This window comes from Saccopteryx leptura, chromosome 9, assembly GCF_036850995.1.
Source record: "Saccopteryx leptura isolate mSacLep1 chromosome 9, mSacLep1_pri_phased_curated, whole genome shotgun sequence".
Taxonomy (NCBI): Eukaryota; Metazoa; Chordata; class Mammalia; order Chiroptera; family Emballonuridae; genus Saccopteryx; species Saccopteryx leptura.
This window is the reverse complement of record NC_089511.1, coordinates 19549804-19570933: the sequence shown is the minus strand read 5'-3', so window position 1 is coordinate 19570933 and position 21130 is coordinate 19549804. Positions and strand designations below refer to the sequence as shown.

The following is a 21130-nucleotide window of genomic DNA, read 5'->3' as shown; positions in this document are numbered from 1 at the left end:
CACTTTTTTATTGCTGAACAATATTCTACTGTATGACTATACCATATTTTGTTTATTCATTCATTAGCTGATGGACACTCAAGTTGTTTCCACTGTTTGGGTTTTATGAATAATGCTTGTATAAACATTCTTGTATAAGCCTGACCTGTGGTAGCGCAGTGGATAAAGCGTCGACCTAGAACGCTGAGGTCGCTGGTTCAGAACCTGGGGCTTGCCTGGTCAAGGCACATATGGGAGTTGATGCTTCCTGCTCCTCCCCCCTTCTCTCTCCCTCCCCTCTCTCTAAAAATGAATAAATAAAAATCTAAAAAAAAAAAAAACATTCTTGTATAAGTTTCTGGATGGACATAAGTGTTCATTTCTTCTGGGTATACAACAAAAGAGTGGAATTGCTGGGTCATAAGGTCACTCTGTTTATCCTGTTGAGGAATTACTAGTCTGTTTTGCACATCAACTGCACTGTTTCACATTCTTTTTTTTTTTTTTTTTTTTTATATTTATTTATTTTTTTTTTCCTTTTTCTGAAGCTGGAAACGGGGAGAGACAGTCAGACAGACTCCCGCATGCGCCCGACCGGGATCCACCTGGCACGCCCACCAGGGGCGACGCTCTGCCCACCAGGGGGCGATGCTCTGCCCATCCTGGGCGTTGCCATATTGCGACCAGAGCCACTCTAGCGCCTGAGGCAGAGGCCACAGAGCCATCCCCAGCGCCCGGGCCATCTTTGCTCCAGTGGAGCCTTGGCTGCGGGAGGGGAAGAGAGAGACAGAGAGGAAAGCGCGGCAGAGGGGTGGAGAAGCAAATGGGCGCTTCTCCTGTGTGCCCTGGCCGGGAATCGAACCCGGGTCCTCCGCACGCTAGGCCGACGCTCTACCGCTGAGCCAACCGGCCAGGGCCTGTTTTACATTCTTACCAGCAGTGTATTAGGGTTCCATTTCCTCCAAGACCTAGTCTGCACTTGTTATTGGTCTTTTTAATTATAGCCATCCTAGTGGGTGGGAGGTGGTATCTCACTCTGGTTTCCATTTGCATTTCCCTGATGACTAATTATATTGAATATCATTTTATGTGCTTATTAGCTATTTGGTTTTTAATTCTTTTTTTCATTTATTGATTTTAGAGAGAGGAGAGAGAGAGAGAAGGGGGTAGGAGCTGGAAGCATCAACTCCTATATGTGCCTTGACTAGGCAAGCCCAGGGTTTCGAACCGGCGACCTCAGCATTTCCAGGTCGACGCTTTATCCACTGCGCCACCACAGGTCAGGCAAGCCTGGGGTTTTAAACCAGCAATCTCAGCATTCCAGGTTGATGCTTTTATCTACTGCACCACCACAGGTCAGGTTTATTAGCTATTTGTGAATTTTCTGTGGATAAATGTCTATTCAGATCCTTTTCCTACTTCTTAATTGGGTAACTTATCTTTTTATTATTGAGCTGTAAGAGTTCTTCATATTTTTTAGATATAAGTCCCAGATTAGATATATGATTTACAAATTATTTACTCCCATTCTGTGGGTTCCCTTTTCTTTTCTCTTTTTCTTCTTTTCCAAGTGAGAGGAGGGAAGATTGAGAGACAGACTCCCACATGCACCCCAACCGGGATCCACCTAGCAAGCCCCATCTGGGGCAGATGTCTGCCCATCTAGGGCCATGCTTGCAACTGAGCCGTTTTTACTTAGCACCTGAGGCAGAGGCTCCATGGAGCCATCCTCAGTGCGTTGGGCCGATAAACTTGAACCAATTGAGCCATGGCTCTGGGAAAGAAAGAGAAAGAGAGAGAGAGAGAGAGAGAGAGAGAGAGGAAAGAAAGGGAGGGAGGGAGGAAGGGAGGGAGGGAGGGAGGGAGGGAGGGAGAAGGGGGAGAGAAGGGGAGGGGAGAAAAAGCAGGTGGTTGTTTCTCCTGTTTGCCCTGGTCGGGAATCAAACCCAGGACATCCACATGCCAGGGTGACACTCTACCACTTAACCAACCAGCCAGGGCTAGTAGGTTCTCTTTTCTTTCTTTCTTTTTTTTTTTTGTCTTTTCACTTTCTTGATGGTGACATTTGAAGGACAAAAAATTCTAATTTTGATGAAGTCCAATTGATTTATTTTTTTCTCTTGTTGCTTATGCTTTTGGTATTATATCTAAGAAAGCTCTGCCTAAGCCAAGGTCATAAAGATCTATACCTGTTATAGTTTTAGCCATTAAATCTTACTTACATCTTTTCTCTAGTTGCAAATTAATACTATAGAGATAGCACAAACACAACTACCCCATTTCCTCTTTCAGTGCCAAAGTGCTTTGATGTTCTAGGCCCAGCCTAGTCTATGACCAGAAATTACGTATTTGTTCATGGAGTTGTAATTTCTAGTACTAAACAAAGGCCTGCCAATGGGATGTCACAGGTGCCTGCTCCATCCCTCCAGTCACACACGGTTAAGAAAGTACTTAAGGATAAAACTACGATCATAACTAGAGAATAACTTTTTCCATGAAATTTAAACTTAAAAAATCTCTACTGTTTGGCCCTGGCCGGTTTGCTCAGTGGTAGAGCGTCGGCCTGGTGTGAGGAAGTCCCTGGTTCGATTCCCAGCCAGGGCACACAGGAGAAGCGCCCATCTGCTTCTCCACCCCTCCCCCTCTCCTTCCTCTCTGTCTCTCTCTTCCCCTTCCGCAGCCGAGGCTCCATTGGAGCAAAAGATGGCCCGGGCGCTGGGGATGGCTCCTTGGCCTCCGCCCCAGGCGCTAGAGTAGCTCTGATTGCGACAGAGCAACGCCTCGGAGGGGCAGAGCATTGCCCCCTAGTGGGCAGAGCTTCGCCCCTGGTGGGCGTGCCGGGTGGCTCCTGGTAGGGCGCATGCAGGATCTGTCTGACTGCCTTCCCGTTTCCAGCTTCAGAAAAATACAAAAAAAAAAAAAAAAAATCTCTACTGTCATATTAATAAGCTCTCTTTGGAAAATAAAATTTTAATCACTCAGGTCAGGTCACACAAGAGAAATGACCATTTGCTTCTCTACCTTTCCCTCTCTTCTCTCTTTCTTCTCCTCCCCCAGTCATGGCTCAATTGGTTCGAACACACATCAGCCCCAGGCACTGAGGATGGCTCCAAGGAACCTCCACTTCAGGTGCTAAAAATAGCTCGATTGCGAGCATGGCCCCCGATGGGCAGAGTATCAGCCTCAGATGGGGACTGCCCAGTGGATCCTGGTCAGGGCACATGTGGGAGTCTGTCTATCTCCCATTCTCTCACTTGGAAAAAAAAATTAATCACTCTACTTATAACTACTGAGACATGACCACATATTTTCACAGGATTCATGTCATACTCTCAATTTAACCATGACAGAGAAACTGTAACTTACATAACAGAATTTAACTCAGCTAAGATTTATTGAGGGCCTACTATATGAAAAGCATTATGGGAAGTGCTGAGATGACCAAGTGATAGATAGTTCTTGACTTTAAGAAGGTTATCATTTAATGGGGATTCAAAAAACAAAAAGAGAGAAACTGATGGTTAGATTCAGTCTTTCTGCAGGATCCGTAATGAGGGCATACCTGCCTAATTCGGAGGCGCAACAAATCCCTTATCTCTATTCCCTGATCTAGGTGCCCCAGCTCTAAATTACAGAGAAACTCCTGAAAGGCTATGAGGAAGTTATATTTTTATTTTTAAAAAATGATATATGTAAGGGAATTAGCAAGTGGAAGGAAATCCTATGAAACATGAAAGTCTTCCTGTAATGTAAAGAAAACTCTTCCTCACACGAATCTTTGTTTGCTCAAAGCAGGAACTGACCTCCCCCCCCACACACACCCTGTTCCTGTGGGACATACTAGATGATTTCATCATTTAGATTTCACTTTTGTGGCTACCAAACTTTCTTCTGTGGGGCTCCTTTTTAATGTGTAGTTTTTGAGTTACATCAAAACCTGATTTTTTTAAAGCCCAAATAAAACTGAATATGAATATGTCTTCTAGTTTAACACTAGACAACTAGTTTCCAGTTATCTGAAGATATTTCCAGTTATCAAGACCTACTGGCCCCCAAATCTACATTTCTCTGTTCTTTGAGCTTCCAACTCCCCACATTTAGCATGCTAGAAACATTCTGTTGCTTCAGGTCAAATCAATGTTTACTTGATGGAATCAAAATTATGTACTCTTATACCAGAAAGAGAAATTGAAGAATATTTTGGCTGAGTTGTGTGGTTTATCCACAGTACCACATTCTGGTTTAAATGATTTCATCACTCAGTCAAAAGGTTGCCACAATTTCAGTGGTTTTTCTAGTCAGAGTCAATAAAGCAAAGGGGGAAAAAAACCACTATTTACTTATCTTCATGACTAAGCAAGTCTTGGAGGAAGTTGTTAGGAAGCTGCTTCAACAACTTAAAAAATGCACACAAAAATACTAAGGACAGAAACCATTTATTCTGAGCTAGGAGAGGCAAAATAATCAATAAGGTTGTAAAAGAAAATTTTTTGTCTAAATCAACTCTATCAGCTACTTAAATCCTATTTTAGGCACCAGAGATAATAGACTTCACTTTATAATTCTTCAGAAATTTAGAATAGGATATTTTATTATTTTGTCTTTTGTCTTACCTTGTGGCAACAAGAGGGTAGCTGTGACACGGTGATGCCCAGGCGTCCCTTGTCCACGGCATACAGTCATAGAGCAGCAAATCCTTCTCAGTCACAGCCATGAGAACAGGTCTCCACTGTTGTCGTCCACCATCTAGTTTTGCCTGTTACAATGGTGAAATCCAGAGAACAGAGTTAAATATAATAAGGTAATAGTAAAAGTCCCTTTAGTGATGGTCTAACTAATGGGTCTTCAATTTGTTTCCCCATCTGTATACTCAATAAAATTATACAGGTTTCAGGTGTACAATTCTGTAATATACAATCTGTATACTGTATTGTGTGTTCACCACTCCAAGTCAAGTCTCTTTCCTTCACCATCAAATATCTCTCATAAGAAATACATTTTATATTGCAATCTAACTAACACATATATAAATAATTGAATTTTAAAATTTCCAAAACAATATAATCTCTATATTTTATGCAGTGTACTCTGATCATTTCTATTCTATTTTTTAAAAATGCTCATGATCCACTATGTTATATTTTGGAAAACACTCATATAAATTATTTTCAGACTTCTCCATTATATTTAGAAAGTTTATGTTTCAGTTTCAAATGTACCATTGCATTTATGTCTACAAACTTCAGTTATCTCTGTAAGCATTTAAAAATGTAGGAGAAAAAACAACAACACTGTTTATCCATATTATCAAGGATGCAAGGCCCCAAAGCAAAAGATTATGTTCAAGAAAAGCTCTGGTATCATTAAAACATTTGCCCTTGTAAGATAAGATCCTGAAGGAGAGGATGCTTAACAACAGTGTATTTTATTTTATTTACTTTAAAGATTTTATTTATTGATTTAGAGATGAGAGAGAGAAGGTGGGGGAAGCACCAACTCATAGTAGTAGTTGCTTCTCGTATGTGACTTGACCCGGCAAGCCCGAGATTTTGAACTGGCAACCTCAGCATTCTAGGTCAACGCTTCATCCACTGCACCACTACAGGTCAGGCAACAGCAGTGTATTTTAACACTGTCACTGAAGATGGCTTCAAAGAGAATCCAAACTGATGAATCACTTGTCTTTTAAAGAGCTGTCACTTTTTTTTCCCTCCTTAATGACTTCTAAAGATAATGTGGACATGGTAGAGCCCTTTGCGAATATCCCCTATAATCTGACACGTGGCCTAAGTGGTTCTGTTCTGCATTAGACCATCTACCACGGGACTCCTTTTTTCCTAGCTAGAGGCGCCAGCTGATTTCTGGAATAGGATATAAATTCCACCCAGTGAAGGGACCATTGTTCTATGTGCTGAAAGCACAAAATATATAACCTGATTTCAAGAATTCAAGCAAAGTACAGTAGAAATAATTATACTCTTCTTATTAGTGAACTCAAGTTTTCTAGGGCTCCCTATTAGTCCATGAGTAACTCTGTAATATCTGGAGGAGACTATCATTGCTAAAGAGGTTCTCTGGATTCTTACATTTTTGGGTGACAGGTACCCCAAAGGGATTTCTAATTTATGTGCACTGCTAAGTCTTTGTCTCTGAGATTGTTATGAATAGCACTTCAATAGGGAAAATAATGTAATATCTATCTTCCCAAAGGGTTAAAATAATAATCTGATTTTTAAAAATTAATTATATCCTAAGTTGTAAGAGATTTTGAAGGCTAGATCAGAATATATGGATTTGGAAAACCTAAATTAAATGTGTTTCTTCCTGAAGAAGATATTTTAGGCTCTAAAGGAAAATTGCTAATGTCAAGTACAAGTAATACCCAATTTCAAGAGAGAAAACTTTTTGTTCAATTAAAACAATTTTTAAAAGTGTTTATTCTGTAACTCTCAAATCTTTAGTTTTTGGAGAATATCTTTCCCCTCCTTCTACTTACCACTGGAGAAAAATGAAACCTTAATTTAAGTCATTCTGTTTGCCTATTTGCCTTAACTTATAAAGATAGTGTTTGCTTTTACTGGAGTCGAATGCTGCCCACTATATATAGCGTGTGTTTTCGGTTATGTGTATCAGTGCAAGTAGCCTTGGGGCTCTACTACTAAGGTTTTGGCTGGAGAAAAAAGGGCCACTAATGTTAGGGTTCTGGTCTGCTTGTTTTTCAACACCCACACATCCATACACATGCATATACTCTGGCCAAATAAGAGCCTTCTCCAATTTTATTTTCTAATAAATAAAATTGGAAAGCACTAGAGATGAAAACATACTAATAGCTATTACTCATTTCCTAAACCTCTTAATCTTATGAATCTTTTTTTTTTTTTTTATGCAAGAGAGAAAGAGAGAGAGAGACATGAAGGAAGAAAGATGAGAAGCATCAACTCGTAGCTGTGGCACTTTGGTTGTTCATTGATTGTTTCTCATATGAGCCTTGACTGCGGGGGGCTCCACCTGAGCCAATAACCTCTTGCTCAAGCAGCGACCTTGGGCTTAAGCCAGCAACCTTGGGCTTAAAGCCAGCAACCTTTGGGCTCAAGCCAGTGACCATGGGATCATGCCAATGAGCTGGATGAGTCTTGGGGTTTCGAACCTGGGACCTCAGCATTCTAGGTCAATGCTCTATCTATTGTGCCACCACTGGTCAGGCATAATCTTGTAAATCTTTTTGACAAGTCATGTACCTCTGTTCTTTATTTTTATAAAAGAAAATGCAGAGCAAACACTAGATAAACCATTTCACTAATACTAATTTGAGTCTTAACACATTTGGGGAATTATCAGGGACAAAGTAGGAACTATGGAAACACAGCTTTCTTTGGCTGTCTAGGCTTTTTAAATCTATACTCAAATACTTAAAAATACCAGTTTTATAGATAATATATGTTTCCCTATTTGGTGTACTTACAAAGAAAATTCTCTTTCAAGAATATAACCAATTAAAAGGTAAACTATCAGTCACATAAAAATCAGTATCAATAGAGGGCAGAAGTCCACATGCATAGAATGAATTATAAATAGTATTTATCAGTTGCCAAATATCTTTCTTTCTTTCTTTTTTCCTTTTCTTAAGTGAGAATGGGAAGGCCAAGAGATAGACTCCTGTACGTGCCTTGGCCAGGATCTACCCAGCAAGCCCCCTACCAGCAATTCTCTGCCTATCTGGAGCCACTGCTCCGTTGCCTGGCAACTGAGCTATTTTGGTGCCTGAGGTGAAACCATGGAGTCATCTTCAGTGCTCAGGGGCAACCTGCTCCAACTGAATCATGGCTGTGGGAAGGGAAAAGAGAGAGAGAGAGAGAGAGAGAGAAGGGAGAGGAAGAGGGGTGGAGAAGCAGATGGTCACTTCCCCTGTGTGCCCTGACCAGGAATCGAACCCAGGACTTCCACATGCCAGGCCAACCCTCTACTGCTGAGACTACTGGCCAGGGCCACCAAATATCTGTATTATAGATATTCCTTGTTTTAAGCAAACTCAGGAAATTATGTAAATTTTTGGATAAAGCAAAATTTTACTACTCCCTAACAAACTTAAGAACCAACCATATTCAGATACACTGATCTATCTGAATTCGGGAACCAAAGAGTTTATAAAACACATACATACAGTAAAAGGATAAATGACAAGGTTATTCATTGTAGCATCGTTTGTAACGGCAAAAGATTATACCAACAAAATTGGGGAAGTGCTTATTTAACTACAACCACACGACAGACAACTATACAGTTGTAAAAAACGAATACCATCTGTTCACTGATATGGAAAGATCTCCAGGATATATTGTTTAATGAAAAAAACAAAGATCAAGGTATAAAATAGTGTGCATAATATGCTATCTGCTTCTATAAGAGATAAGAAAAAAGATATATGTTCATATTTGCTTTTGTTTACACAGAGAAACTCAAACAAATCACTGGAAAGGAATGAAACTGACGACCTCTGGGGAACCAGGGGGTGGGATTTAGGTGGATGGAGGACAGGAAAGAAAATAAGACTTTGCACCTCTTAACTTTTTATTCCAGCCTGGCCTGTGGTGGCACAGTGGATAAAGCGTCAACCTGGAATGCTGAGGTCACCAGTTCGAAACCCTGGGCTTGCCTGGTCAAGGCACATATGGGAGTTAGTTGATGCTTCCTGCTCCTCCCTCCTTCTCTCTCTCTTTCTCTCTCTCTCTCTCTTTCCTCTCTAAAATGAATAAATAAACAGGGGTCCCCAAACTTTTTACACAGGGGGCCAGTTCACTGTCCCTCAGACCGTTGGAGGGCCGGAATATAAAAAAAACTATGAACAAATCCCTATGCACACTGCACATATCTTATTTTAACGTAAAAAAACAAAACGGGAACAAATACAATATTTAAAATAAAGAACAAGTAAATTTAAATCAATAAAGTGACCAGTATTTCAATGGGAACTATGCTCCTCTCATTGACCACCAATGAAAGAGGTGCCCCTTCCGGAAGTGCAGTGGGGACGGATAAACGGCCTCAGGGGGCCGCATGCGGCCCTCCGGCCATGATAAACCTAACTAAAATACTAAAACTTTCACAAGTCATAAGTACTTATATCATAGTTTTTAAATTAGTTTTGTCTATTCATTATTTTTATTTTTTTGTATTTTTCTGAAGCTAGAAACGGGGAGAGACAGTCAGACAGACTCCCAACCAGGATCCACCCAGCATGTCCACCAGGGACGAGGCTCTGCCCACCAGGGGGCGATGCTCTGCCCCTCCGGGGAGTCGCTCTGCCGCGACCAGAGCCACTCTAGCGCCTGGGGCAGAGGCCAAGGAGCCATCCCCAGCGCCTGGGCCATCCTCGCTCCAATGGAGCCTCGGCTGCGGGAGGGGAAGAGAGAGAGACAGAGAGGAAGGAGAGGGGGAGGGGTGGAGAAGCAGATGGGCACTTCTCCTGTGTGCCCTGGCCAGGAATCGAACCCGGGACTTCTGCACGCCAGGCCGATGCTCTACCACTGAGCCAACCGGCCAGGGCCTCTCTTTGTTATTTTAACTATACATCCTAGAAATGATCACATTCTAATTCATTATAATTATTTGAAATGTTCATAAAATTTCAGAACTGAAAAAAAAATAGATTAGTAGAATCTAAAATGGTTCATAACACAATCACTGAAAGCTTCCAAACAAGACTGCCAGGCTTCACAACAGATCTAAGTCAGACTTCTATTTAGGTGGAGGTTAAGGCCAGACCTGGGAAACTGTACTTAAAGCAAAACAAAACAAAAAGAACAAAACCTTCCTGGGCTAATACTGACACCAATCCCTGCCCCCTTGCACATTCATGAGGGAACCAGCACTCAAAGAAATGAAGGAACTTTTAAAAAGGTCTAAAGCCAGTGAAAAACAGAACTAGCATTTTAACACTCATCGCTGAACCCCAAACCCCCTAGTCTTTTTTTTTTACCTCCTTCTGGCCCAGCTGACAGTGAAGGACCCAAAAGAAAAAGTATTCATGTACCATAACATAACAGAAAACTTTTAGTCTTTCTTATGTTAAACTTGGATTAAGTTCTTTCTTGCCTTTCAGCCAATATCCCCTCAAGTTTTCTTGTTTCTCTTCTCTTCATTTTTTCAATTGTAGAAGATATTTGTCTAATGGCTTGTAAACTATTTTTATATTTTATACTTTTCCCAGAGCAGGGGAGTAAGCTTGTTGCCCCTGGAACTGTCAACAGACTAGCACAGGGGTTGGGAAACTTTGACCTGTGGTCCAAATGCAGCCCACTATTTGTTTTTGTAAATAAAGTTTAATTGAAACACAGCCACACCTATTCATTTTCATATTGTCTATGCCTGTTTCTTGCTACAATGGCAGGCTCAAATAGTTGTGACACTATCTGGAACTTTGCAGAAACAGTTTGTTGATCCTATTCTAAAATCATGAAAATTATTCTCTGTCATTAAGAAAAGAGATGGTAAGAACTTTTTAGTTATGTTGTGATGATGATTATCATGACAGTTCTTCTGGGAGGTGATAATTAGCAACAAATAGCTAAATGGTAGGAAGGAGAAACACAAGATCTGCAAGCCAAATTGCCAGCACCTGGCTGTATGATCAATATTACAGATACGTGAAATCTGCAAGCCAGATAGCCAGGGCCTGATTGTATGATATATATAAAATCCTGGCTCTGAATGGTAACCAGGTGAGACCCTGCCCTTCCTCCCAGCCTACCTGTTCTGCCAGCCAGGCAATGTGCTTGACCTCCTTGCTGCCTCCTGCTGTACTGGTTGCACCAAGCATGGCATTGAGTTCAGCCAACACCTGTGGGAGGAGAGCCATTATGTTGGTGTGGATAGCTACGAACCAGGAGTGTGCGGTGGCTGTGTCCTTGCAGCGGAGGATCAACGTGTTCCTGCTATCGGGGGAATGTAGCTCTATCAATCTGTGTGGAAAGAGAAAAAAAAGTAAGCTAGATCAGAGTCATCAAACCTGCCAGGGTTTAACATACATTATTGGAAATCTATTTTAATTTTACATTCCAGAATAGAAATACTTTCTCAATTCTGTAGGGTCCAATTCCAGAGAAAACCACATATGGAAAGATAACCATCAGAAAGACTAACTGTTGGGTCTTGCTTCAAGGTGTTAATGTAATGACCTAAGATGAGGGAACCTGTTGTATATAGTCTATCATAGAACACTTCACGACGCCTTAAATTCATGTCAAAGAAATGGAAAGCATGCTTGTTGGATCTCAAAGGCACATTGCAAAAGAGGGAATTGATATTTTAAAAAATATTTTAAATAAGTAAGTAAGTAAGTTAAAAAATATTTAGAGAACCTTGCCAGGTAGCTCAGTTGGTTAGAGCATCATCCTGACACTCCATGGCTGTGTGTTTGATCCCCGGTCAGGGCACATACACAATCAACCAATGAATGAATAAATTACTGGAACAACAAATCGACATCTCTCTCTCTCTCTCCCCCCCTCTATCTAAAATAAAAAAATTAGAAAATATCTTATAAAATATCATTATAAGGTAAACAAAACCTACTGCCAAATAATGAACTGAAATTCCCACGTGTGAAAATAAAAATAGCTGAAGAATATGATTCTTTATGAAAATTTATAACTTTTTCAATGTCTTGGTAACATATGATTAAATCATCCACTGAATCACAATAGAAAAATAGTTAAGAGATATTCAACTCTGTGACTATTATTTGTTAATGGTCAACTGAGAAAAATCTATATATTTCAAAAGTAACCTTTGGGAATTAGCTAAAAAATATTTAAAGTACATCAAACAAATTCTTTAGTTTATTGGGTACTGTTTTGTGTTCTGGCCAAAGTTTTTGTCAAGATGAGTTTAAAAAGTCAAATAAGGCCTGACCAGGCAGTGGCGCAGTGGATAGAGTGTTGGACTGGGACATGGAGCACCCAGGTTCGAGACCCCGAGGTCACCAGCTTGAGCGTGGGCTCATCTGGCTTGAGCAAAAAGCTCACCAGTTTGAGCCCAAGGTTGCTGGCTTGGGCAAGGGGTTACTCGGTCTGCTGAAGGCCCGCGGTCAAGGCACATATGAGAAAGCAATCAATGAACAACTAAGGTGTCGCAATGAAAAACTGATGATTGATGCTTCTCATCTCTCTCTGTTCCTGTCTGTCTGTCCCTGTCTATCCCTCTCTCTGACGCTGTCTCTGTAAAAAAAAAAAGAAAAAAGAAAAAAAAAAGTCAAATAAGTAAATGACTAACATATACTTCTGTGTTCTAATAGTTCTTTCAAAATGAAAAAAGAAAAAGCTCTTAGGAGTGTTTTTCACAGTAGGCTGGGAATAGACAAATTGCCACTGACCAAGGAGAAATCTCTTTATCCTTTCATCTTTCTCAAGACAGTTTTTGCTGCTTTGAAGCCCTGTCATCAGATCCTACACCTCCTGCCAAAGATAAGCAGTTCATAGACACTAGCTTTCTACCTCAAAGCTTTCATCCCTCTCTTTTACCAAATAATTTAATTTGCCACATTAATATCGCAAATATTCATTCTCATTTGAACTCTGGTCAGTCTATCCTTTTTATTTTTTGTTTTTTTAGCAAGAGAGATGAGAAGCATCAACTCATAGTTGCAGCACTTTAGTTGTTCATTGACTGCTTTCTCATATGTACCTTGAGCAGGGGGCTCCAGCTAAGCCAGCAACCCTGGACTCACGCCAGCAACCTTGGGCTTCAAGCCTGACCAGGCGGTGGTGCAGTGGATAGAGCGTCAGATTGGGATGCAGAAGACCCAGGTTCGAGACCCCGAGGTTGCCAGCTTGAGTGCGGGCTCATGTGGTTTGAGGAAAAGCCCACCAGCTTGAACCCAAGGTCGCTGGCTCCAGCAAGGGGTTACTCGGTCTGCTGAAGGCCCGCGGTCAAGGCACATATGAGAAAGCAATCAATGAACAACTAAGGTGTCGCAATGAAAAACTGATAATTGATTCTTCTCATCTCTCTCTGTTCCTGTCTGTCTGTCCCTGTCTATCCCTCTCTCTGACTCACTCTCTGTCTCTGTAAAAAATAAATAAATAAATAAAAATTTTAAAAAAAATTACAAAAAAAAAAGCCAGTGACCTTTGGGCTCAAGCCATTGACCTCGGGGTTTTGGACCTGGGTGCTCAGCATCCCAGGCCAACACTCTATCCACTGTGCCACCACCTGGTCAGGCAGTCTATCCTTTCTTAAACACACATTTATTGACGACCTACTATACACCAGATGCTATGATAAATACTAGTATTGGAAATACAGTGGTAAAAAAGAAAAAATAGTCTCTACTCTCCTGGGTCTATATAGTCTAATGCGGAAGGTAGGAAATTAACAATTAACACTCAATTACAGATTATAAAAAGTGCTTCTAATATTAAGGACTGTGATGACTACTATGAAGTTCTTGTCTAAAAAAGGTACTCCCAAGATGGTAGTGGCAAAGCAGAATGGCAATGGAGGCCTCTATAACTCTGGGGCACATCCCCCAGGCTAGTGCCATGATATGAGACAGATTCTAAACATATCTATCTGGTACCTATCTACTCACCCACTCACCTACCTTCCCACTGGAATTACCCATCTTGCTACCTTTATGGTAAATCCCAAGGAGCATGATTACTGTGTCATATAGTAAGACCATGTTTAGCTTCATAAGAATGTGCCAAGCTGGCCCTGGCCGGTTGGCTCAGAGGTAGAGCGTTGGCCTGGCGTGCGGGGGACCCTGGTTCGATTCCCGGCCAGGGCACATAGGAGAAGCGCCCATTTGCTTCTCCACCCCCACCCCCCTCCTTCCTCTCTGTCTCTCTCTTCCCCTCCCGCAGCCAAGGCTCCATTGGAGCAAAGATGGCCCGGGCGCTGGGGATGGCTCCTTGGCCTCTGCCCCAGGCGCTAGAGTGGCTCTGGTCGCCGCAGAGTGACACCCCGGAGGGGAAGAGCATCGCCCCCTGGTGGGCAGAGTGTTGCCCCTGGTGGGCATGCCGGGTGGATCCCGGTCAGGCGCATGCGGGAGTCTGTCTGACTGTCTCTCCCCGTTTCCAGCTTCAGAAAAATACAAAAAAAAAAAAAAGAATGTGCCAAGCTGTCTTCCAAAATAGCTGTACCATTTGCCATTCCCACCAGCAATAAATAGAAGTTCCTGTTGCTCTGATTTTGGCCATTTTAATAGGTATGTAGTGGTATCTCATTGTTTTAATTTGGAATTCTCTGATGACATATGATGTTGAGCACCTCTCTCGCTTTTTTTTTTTTGGTGTGTGACAGAGACAGAGAGGGACAGATTAGGACAGACAGACAGGAAGGGAGAGAGATGAGAAGCATCAATTCTTCGTTGAGGCACCTTAGTTGTTCATTGATTGCTTTCTCATATGTGCCTTGATCAGGGGGCTACAGCAGATAGAGTGACCCCTTGCTCAAGCCAGCGACCTTGGGCTCAATCTGGTGAGCCTTGCTGAAATATGATGAGCCCACACTCAAGCTGATGACCTTGGGGTTTCGAACTTGGGTCCTCCGCATTCCAGTCCAACACTTCATCCACTATGCCACCACCTGGTCAGGCGTTGAGCACCTTTCATATGCTTATTTGCCACCTGTATTTCTCCTTTGGTAAGTTGTCCAGATTTGTTGCCCATTTTTTAATTGGGTTGGTTTCTCGTTGAGTTTTAAGAATTTTTTTGTGTATCTAGGTACCAGTCCTTTAACTGACATGCACTCCTGGTTCTTGGGCCTTTGAACACAGACTGAATTACACTTCTGGCTTTCCTGTTTCTCCAGCCAGCAGACTGCAGAGCATGGGACTTCCTGGACTCTAAAATTGCATGAGCCATATAATTAATAAATCTATCCATCCATCTATCTATTCATCTATCCATCCACTCATCTTTCCTATTGTTCTGCTGCTTTGGAGAGCCACAATACATAGTGTCTTTCACAGAGCAGAAGTTTTAAATTTTAACAAAGGTCAACTTATAAGTTTTTTTCTTCTATATGTTGTGGTTTTGGTATTGTATCTAAGAAATCATCAACCTATAAAGTGAATTTTCAAAAAGCATATGCTACGAGCTCAGGGGAAACAGAAGAGGAGCAGCAACAAAATTTTAGAAACTGGGAAGCAGACAGAGGAGTTAAATGACTTATCAGGCCTAAGAAAAGTGAGGAGAGTCAATCCTAGCCAATCCGTGTTGTAGAATCCCAAAGAGGCTGGGAACTGAAGGTACCAGTTACCTCTGGAAGTGGGAGTAAAGCACACAGCTAAAATAAAGGAGCTGGCTGACAGTCTGTTTCAGCATTCCTCAAGCCCAGAGACCAGGGACTACCCCACCCTCAAACCAGTAAAAGATTCAAACACACCCTCATCTCACCTACTGGCGGGGTGTGGGGGGTGAAGAGCCAGTGATGTCCTTAATTCAGACCTTCTATCGGACTGACTGTTTTCTACAGGGGCTAATTATTTCCACCTGGTTGCTTTGGCACTGTAACCAGTTGAAGGAACATCCTTTAAACACATGCTAAATCAGTCATAAAACCATGACAATAAATTTCTTTCACTCCTCCTCCTGGCCTACTTAGCACTACAGATAGAAATCAGTTCATCCTTCTCTGGGCACAAAACGTTCACCTTTTGAAAAAGCCTTTCACCTCATACAGTTCCTGGGACAGTCACTCAAGACATCTCCTTCAATACACTCTGAACTGAAAATGCCAACATCCAACACCCTAGTTATTAATAAGTGAAATAATGGAAAATAAGTCTGTTATAAAATAAAACTAAACCTGATTAACAAGGACCACTAGGCTGGAAAAGGAAAAAAAATAAAAAGGCAGTAAATTAGTTCCCAGGCCCTAATCACCAATTTCTCATGAAAAGAAAAATTTTGCAGTGTTTTTTAGAAAGGGATTGTGAAATAGTAAATTAAATTAGGAGAAACAGAAAGGAAACTCCAAAACTCTGATGATTCTAGGATCCAGAAGAATCTGCTTTTGAAGAGGAAGCCCCTCTACACCTGATAAAGGGGACAAAGTATTTCCTAAAGCCTACTGCTGTTTTAAAAGAAAAATTCATATGAAAACTCTTCTAACAAAGATCTGGAGGCAGCCTGCCAGTAATTGTTTGGGTCCACAGGAGTGAAGAGGAAACAGCTACAGTGTGAAGAGTTTTGGCATTTAGTCAAACCACTGAGGATTTCCTGAGCAATGCAATTCCATTTTAATCACATGAATCAAGTCAATGTTAAGGTACACAAAAGCACAGGTTTCTCTAAGTCCAATCTGCTTATTTCTTCTGTTTAGTGGTCTTTTATATAACTTATGTGTTCAATTTAGTAATAATCATACTGTTTTATACATCAAAAAGCCACAATTTACCATTGACATGGAAGATAGCCAACATGAAGATGAACAAGACATTGTGAACCAGCTCAAAGGAAGCAAATTACAATTCTGAAAAGCAGTGTTTAAGAACACCTTGTCCTGCCCTGGCCGGATAGCTCGGTTGGAGCATTGTTCTGATACACAAAGGTTACAGTTTCAATCCCTGGTCAGGGCACATACAGGAACAGATGAATGTTTCTGTCTCTCTCTTCTTCCTCTTTCTCTCTAAAATTAATAAAAAGAAAAAGAAAAGAAAGAAAAAAAAGAACACCTTTTCTTTGTTAAACTCCATACTGCTCACAATGCTGTTTGCTAAGGAATGGGCTCGTGTTCTCTCCCTGAACTTAATCATTATTTATTTAGCTTTCACTTTCCAGAATGAACTGTTTATAAGTATCAGAAGCATCTAGCGAGGACTTGAGAACTCAAGGTGGAGGAAGAAAATAAACTTCCTCCTTCTTAGTTACTCATTTTGATGGTCAGCACTTTTTTTTTCAACTCTGGATAGCGAATATGAAACTAAAAGTAGTAAAACAGAAGAAAAAGATGCTTCCCTCTTATGTCAAATAAGTTTTTCATTTAGAAGGTGAAAGACAAACTACCAAGAGCTTCCTATGTACCCACCAAACTTGTTAATATTAAAAGGCTGGCAACGTATATGTTGGTGAGGAAGTGAATCAACAGAAACTCTCCCACATTGTTGGTGGCAGTTTTTTAAAAAAACTAAACATATATAGCTCAGTTGGGTAAAGCGTTGGCCTGATACGCAAAGCTTGCAGGTCCAATCCCTGGTCAGGCACATACAGGAACAGATCAATGTTTCTGTCTCTGTCTTTCTTTCCCTTCCTCTCTCTCTCTAAAAATCAACAAAAAACAAAAAATAACAACTAAACATATGTCTACCCTTTGACACAGCAATTTCACTAAGAATTTACCCAAGAGAAATAAAAGTATATGCTTACAGAGTTGAACAAAAATATTCACAGTAACTTTATTAATATTCCAAACTGGAAATAGCTCGGGTGTGCATCAATATGATAATGGATAAAGAAAGTGTGATACATTCATACAGCACAATACTAGTCAGTAATAAAAACTACTGATATGTACAACAAGATGGACAAATCTCAAAAACCTTATGCAGAGTAAAATAATTCTATCACAAAGGAACATACATGCACGATCTGATCATAGTTATATGAAGTTTTAGGATAGTGAGAACTACTAATCTAACAGTAGAAAGTCAGAACAGTTATTGCCTTGGGAGGTGGAAGAGAACTGACTGAGAAGGGCCACAAGAAAATTTCCCAAGGTGGATGTAATGCTCTATATCTTGATAGGCTTGGTTCTTTTATTTGTATGCATTTGACAAAACTTATGGTTTATGCATTTTATGGTATATAAATATTACCCCCAAAGGTAAACAAACTATAACAAAACACTGAACTCCAGTTATTTATATGCATGCATAAGTAGTTAGATGAAAGTATATTAATGTCTGCAATTTAGTCTGAAATACATTAAAAAAGAAAACTGGACTGGATGAATGGATGAGCCAATCTGTGATAAAAAACACAGTAAAATGTTAATGGTAGAATCTAGGTGGTGAAAAAATGAGTGTAGACTATAAAATTCTTTCAACTTTGTCCCATGTTAGATTAAAAAAATGTTAGGGGATAAAATAAAGAATGAAGAAATGAAACCACATGCTTACTTACGGCTTAAAAACAGATTCATAAGTTATTTTCTAGGTTAGAAAACATCTAACCCTGTTTCTTGCTCAGAGTTTTACAAGAAACTCTGTGGAAGATAAAGATTTTCCAACAGAAACATGGTCAGTTGTATAAAGCTGCAATTTGTTAAGTGCCTTGGTAATCGATGTCCTGATGAAACGTATTTTTGCTGTTCCTATGTGAACTGGTTTTTTACATGGCTTTAAATGTTGCAGCTGTGTCACCTGCTGTGACACTTACTTTGACAGAGCGGAGATAAATTCAAGGATCAAAGTGTTCCAACTAAATTTTATAGATATTATCTTATTTATCCTCAAGGTAGTTCTAAAGAGTACAGTTGAGCAGGTATTATTATGTCCAAAAAACAGTAGGACAGAGAAATTAAGGGACTTATTTAAGGCCACAAGGACACTAATAGCACCAATAATATATTGAAAGCTTATTATGCCAATTTTACAATCATTCTCTCATTTGATCCTCACATAACCTTTCATTTTATACAGGAGGACACTGAGGCTTCTGGAAAACAAATAGCTTAGCCAGAGTTACAAGACCATTATTTAATTTCTGTCTAATTTATTCAGTGGTTCTCAACATTTTTTAAGTGAGAAGAGGGGAGATAGAGAGACAGACTCCCATATATGACCAAAACGGGATCCATCTGGCTACTCTCATCTGGGGCCCATGCTCCAATCAAACGAGCTATTTTTTTGTACCTAAGGCTGATACTTGGACCAACCAAGCTATCCTCAGTACCTAGGGCCAATGCTTGGACCAATTGAGTCACTGGCTGAGAGAGAGGAAGAGGTAGAAGGGGAGATGGAGGCGGGGAGAAGTAGATGGTTGCTTCTCTTGTGTGCCCTGACTGGGAATTGAATCGGAACATCTGTATATGCCAGGCCATTGCTCTATCTACTGAGGAAGCCAGCCAGGCCTCTCAACATTTTTTGAGATGATCACATTCCTGTGTGTATAAGTTATGCATAATTTTGTCAGGTACCTGTAAATCCACTGCTTTTCTTTTTCTCTAGTCAGCACACTGAATGCAAGTAAGAGTGATAAAGGAATAACCTTGAATCTCTTCCAATTTATATCTTACAAAAAACAAATCACTTGCAAATTTTGATATTTTAAGTAAAAGTAAAAACATTATTTTGCAGCATTGAGACTGGAATGGCCTGAATCATCTAAGACCTTTCCTTGTATGGTAAATCATGGTCGAGTAGACTGATGCATCTTATTAAGAGTAAGGTAACAGAACTTTTGTAGCCCTAACTGCCCTCTCCAATTCATTTTGAAGATCTATTTCAAACTTGACCATCCACCATATAACTTTAGCATATTTATATGCTAAATAGAATACAGCCCAAGTTTGGGTTTTTTTGTTTGTTTTTTTGTGACAGAGACAGAGTCAGAGAGATGGACAGATAGAGACAGACAGACAGGAAGGGAGAGAGATGAGAAGCATCAATTCTTTGTTGCGGCTCCTTAGTTGTTTCATTGATTGCCTTCTCATATGTGCCTTGACTGGGGGCTACAGCAGACCGAGTGATTCCTTGCTCAAGCCAGCGACCTTGGGCTCAAGCTGGTGAGCCTTGCTCAAACCAGATGAGCCGGCGCTCAAGCTGGCGACCTTTGGGTCTCGAACCTGGGTCCTCCACATCCCAGTCTGATGCTCTATCCACTGTGCCACCGCCTGGTCAGGCTGCTGCCCCAAGTTTTAATGAAGGTCAAGATTACTAAGCTCTAAAGATGGCTTAGTGGATGATAAAGTAACACAACTTTCAGCAACATGGCCAATTCAAATCACCTTCCTTCTTCCATTTCCACTCTCACAACCCCAGAGTTCTATACAAACTTCATAATATTTTGCCTTTTCCTCCAATACCCAGCTATATCAGCAGAATTACAGATGTCAAAAACTAAATGTCTGTGTCCCCCCATTCATATGTTAAAAATCCTACCTACCAATGTGTTAATATTAGGAGATGTGATGCTTGGTAGATGATGAGGTAAATAGGATTCATGCTCTTAAAAAAGAAACCCCAGAAAGCTCGCTAGAGTTTTCTGACACACGAGGGTGTAGCAAGAAGGCAGACATCTACGAATTAGAAAGCAGGCCCTCACCAGACACTGATTCTGCCAGTACCCTGATCTTGGACTTCCCAGCCTTGTCCAGAACTGTGAAAAATAACTTTATGGTGTTTCTAAACTACCCAGTCTACAGTATTTTTTATGGCAGCCCAAATAGGTATCTATTCTCATTCTCAGAAATTATTTATAACAAAGGGCCTTAGCTTGAATACTTTTCTTCAGCCTGACAACTAGTTGACAAATTTAACTGCTTTTTGTTCTTTATCACATTGTTTCTCTACTCTAGTTCCTTTCCTATGGCCCCCTCTATCTAATTTTTTCTTAAGTCCATGATTAACAGAAAAAGGTCTTACATAAATATATCTCATTTGTAGAGAAAAAATTTAATTTGGATTTAAGAGGAAGAGATGATTATTTACTTTACAAATTAAATTCTTACTTTATGAAAAAATATATAATTTCTGTAAAGCTCATGCTCTGTTACACTTAGATATGATCCATCTGAACAAACTCATGAATAAATCTGTAGGTAACAACATTTCTGTCTTGAACTTTTAAAATAAAGCAACAAAAACAATACAAATATATCAGAATATAATTTCCAAATAGAGTACACATGGTAAGCAGTTAAGACCTTTTAAAGCCTGACCTGTGGTGGCACAGTGGATAAAGTGTCGACCTGGAAATGCTGAGGTCACCGGTTCGAAACCCTGGGCTTGCCTGGTCAAGGCACATATGGGAGTTGATGTTTCCAGCTCCTCCCCCCTGTCTCTCTCTCATCCCTCTCTCTCTCCTCTCTAAAATGAATAAATTCAAAAAACGTTAAAAAAAAAAAGACTTTTTAAAGCTATTATTTTCTAAGAAACTACTATGTGCTTGGTTCTATGCAAAGGGCTTCATATTTAATCTCCACA

General features: G+C 40.5%; 1 protein-coding gene across 1 annotated transcript in view; it reads right to left on the bottom strand.

Moving 5' to 3' along the window:
- The window catches only part of SNTB2 (syntrophin beta 2), a 116459-nt gene that overhangs the window by 41226 nt on the left and 54103 nt on the right, over positions 1 to 21130 (bottom strand). The window contains exons 3-4 of the mRNA XM_066348143.1: positions 10730 to 10940; positions 4593 to 4735 (exon numbers count right to left, since the gene is read on the bottom strand). Of these exons, the coding sequence (XP_066204240.1) occupies positions 4593 to 4735; positions 10730 to 10940 (354 nt within the window). The remainder of the gene's footprint in view (positions 1 to 4592; positions 4736 to 10729; positions 10941 to 21130) is intronic.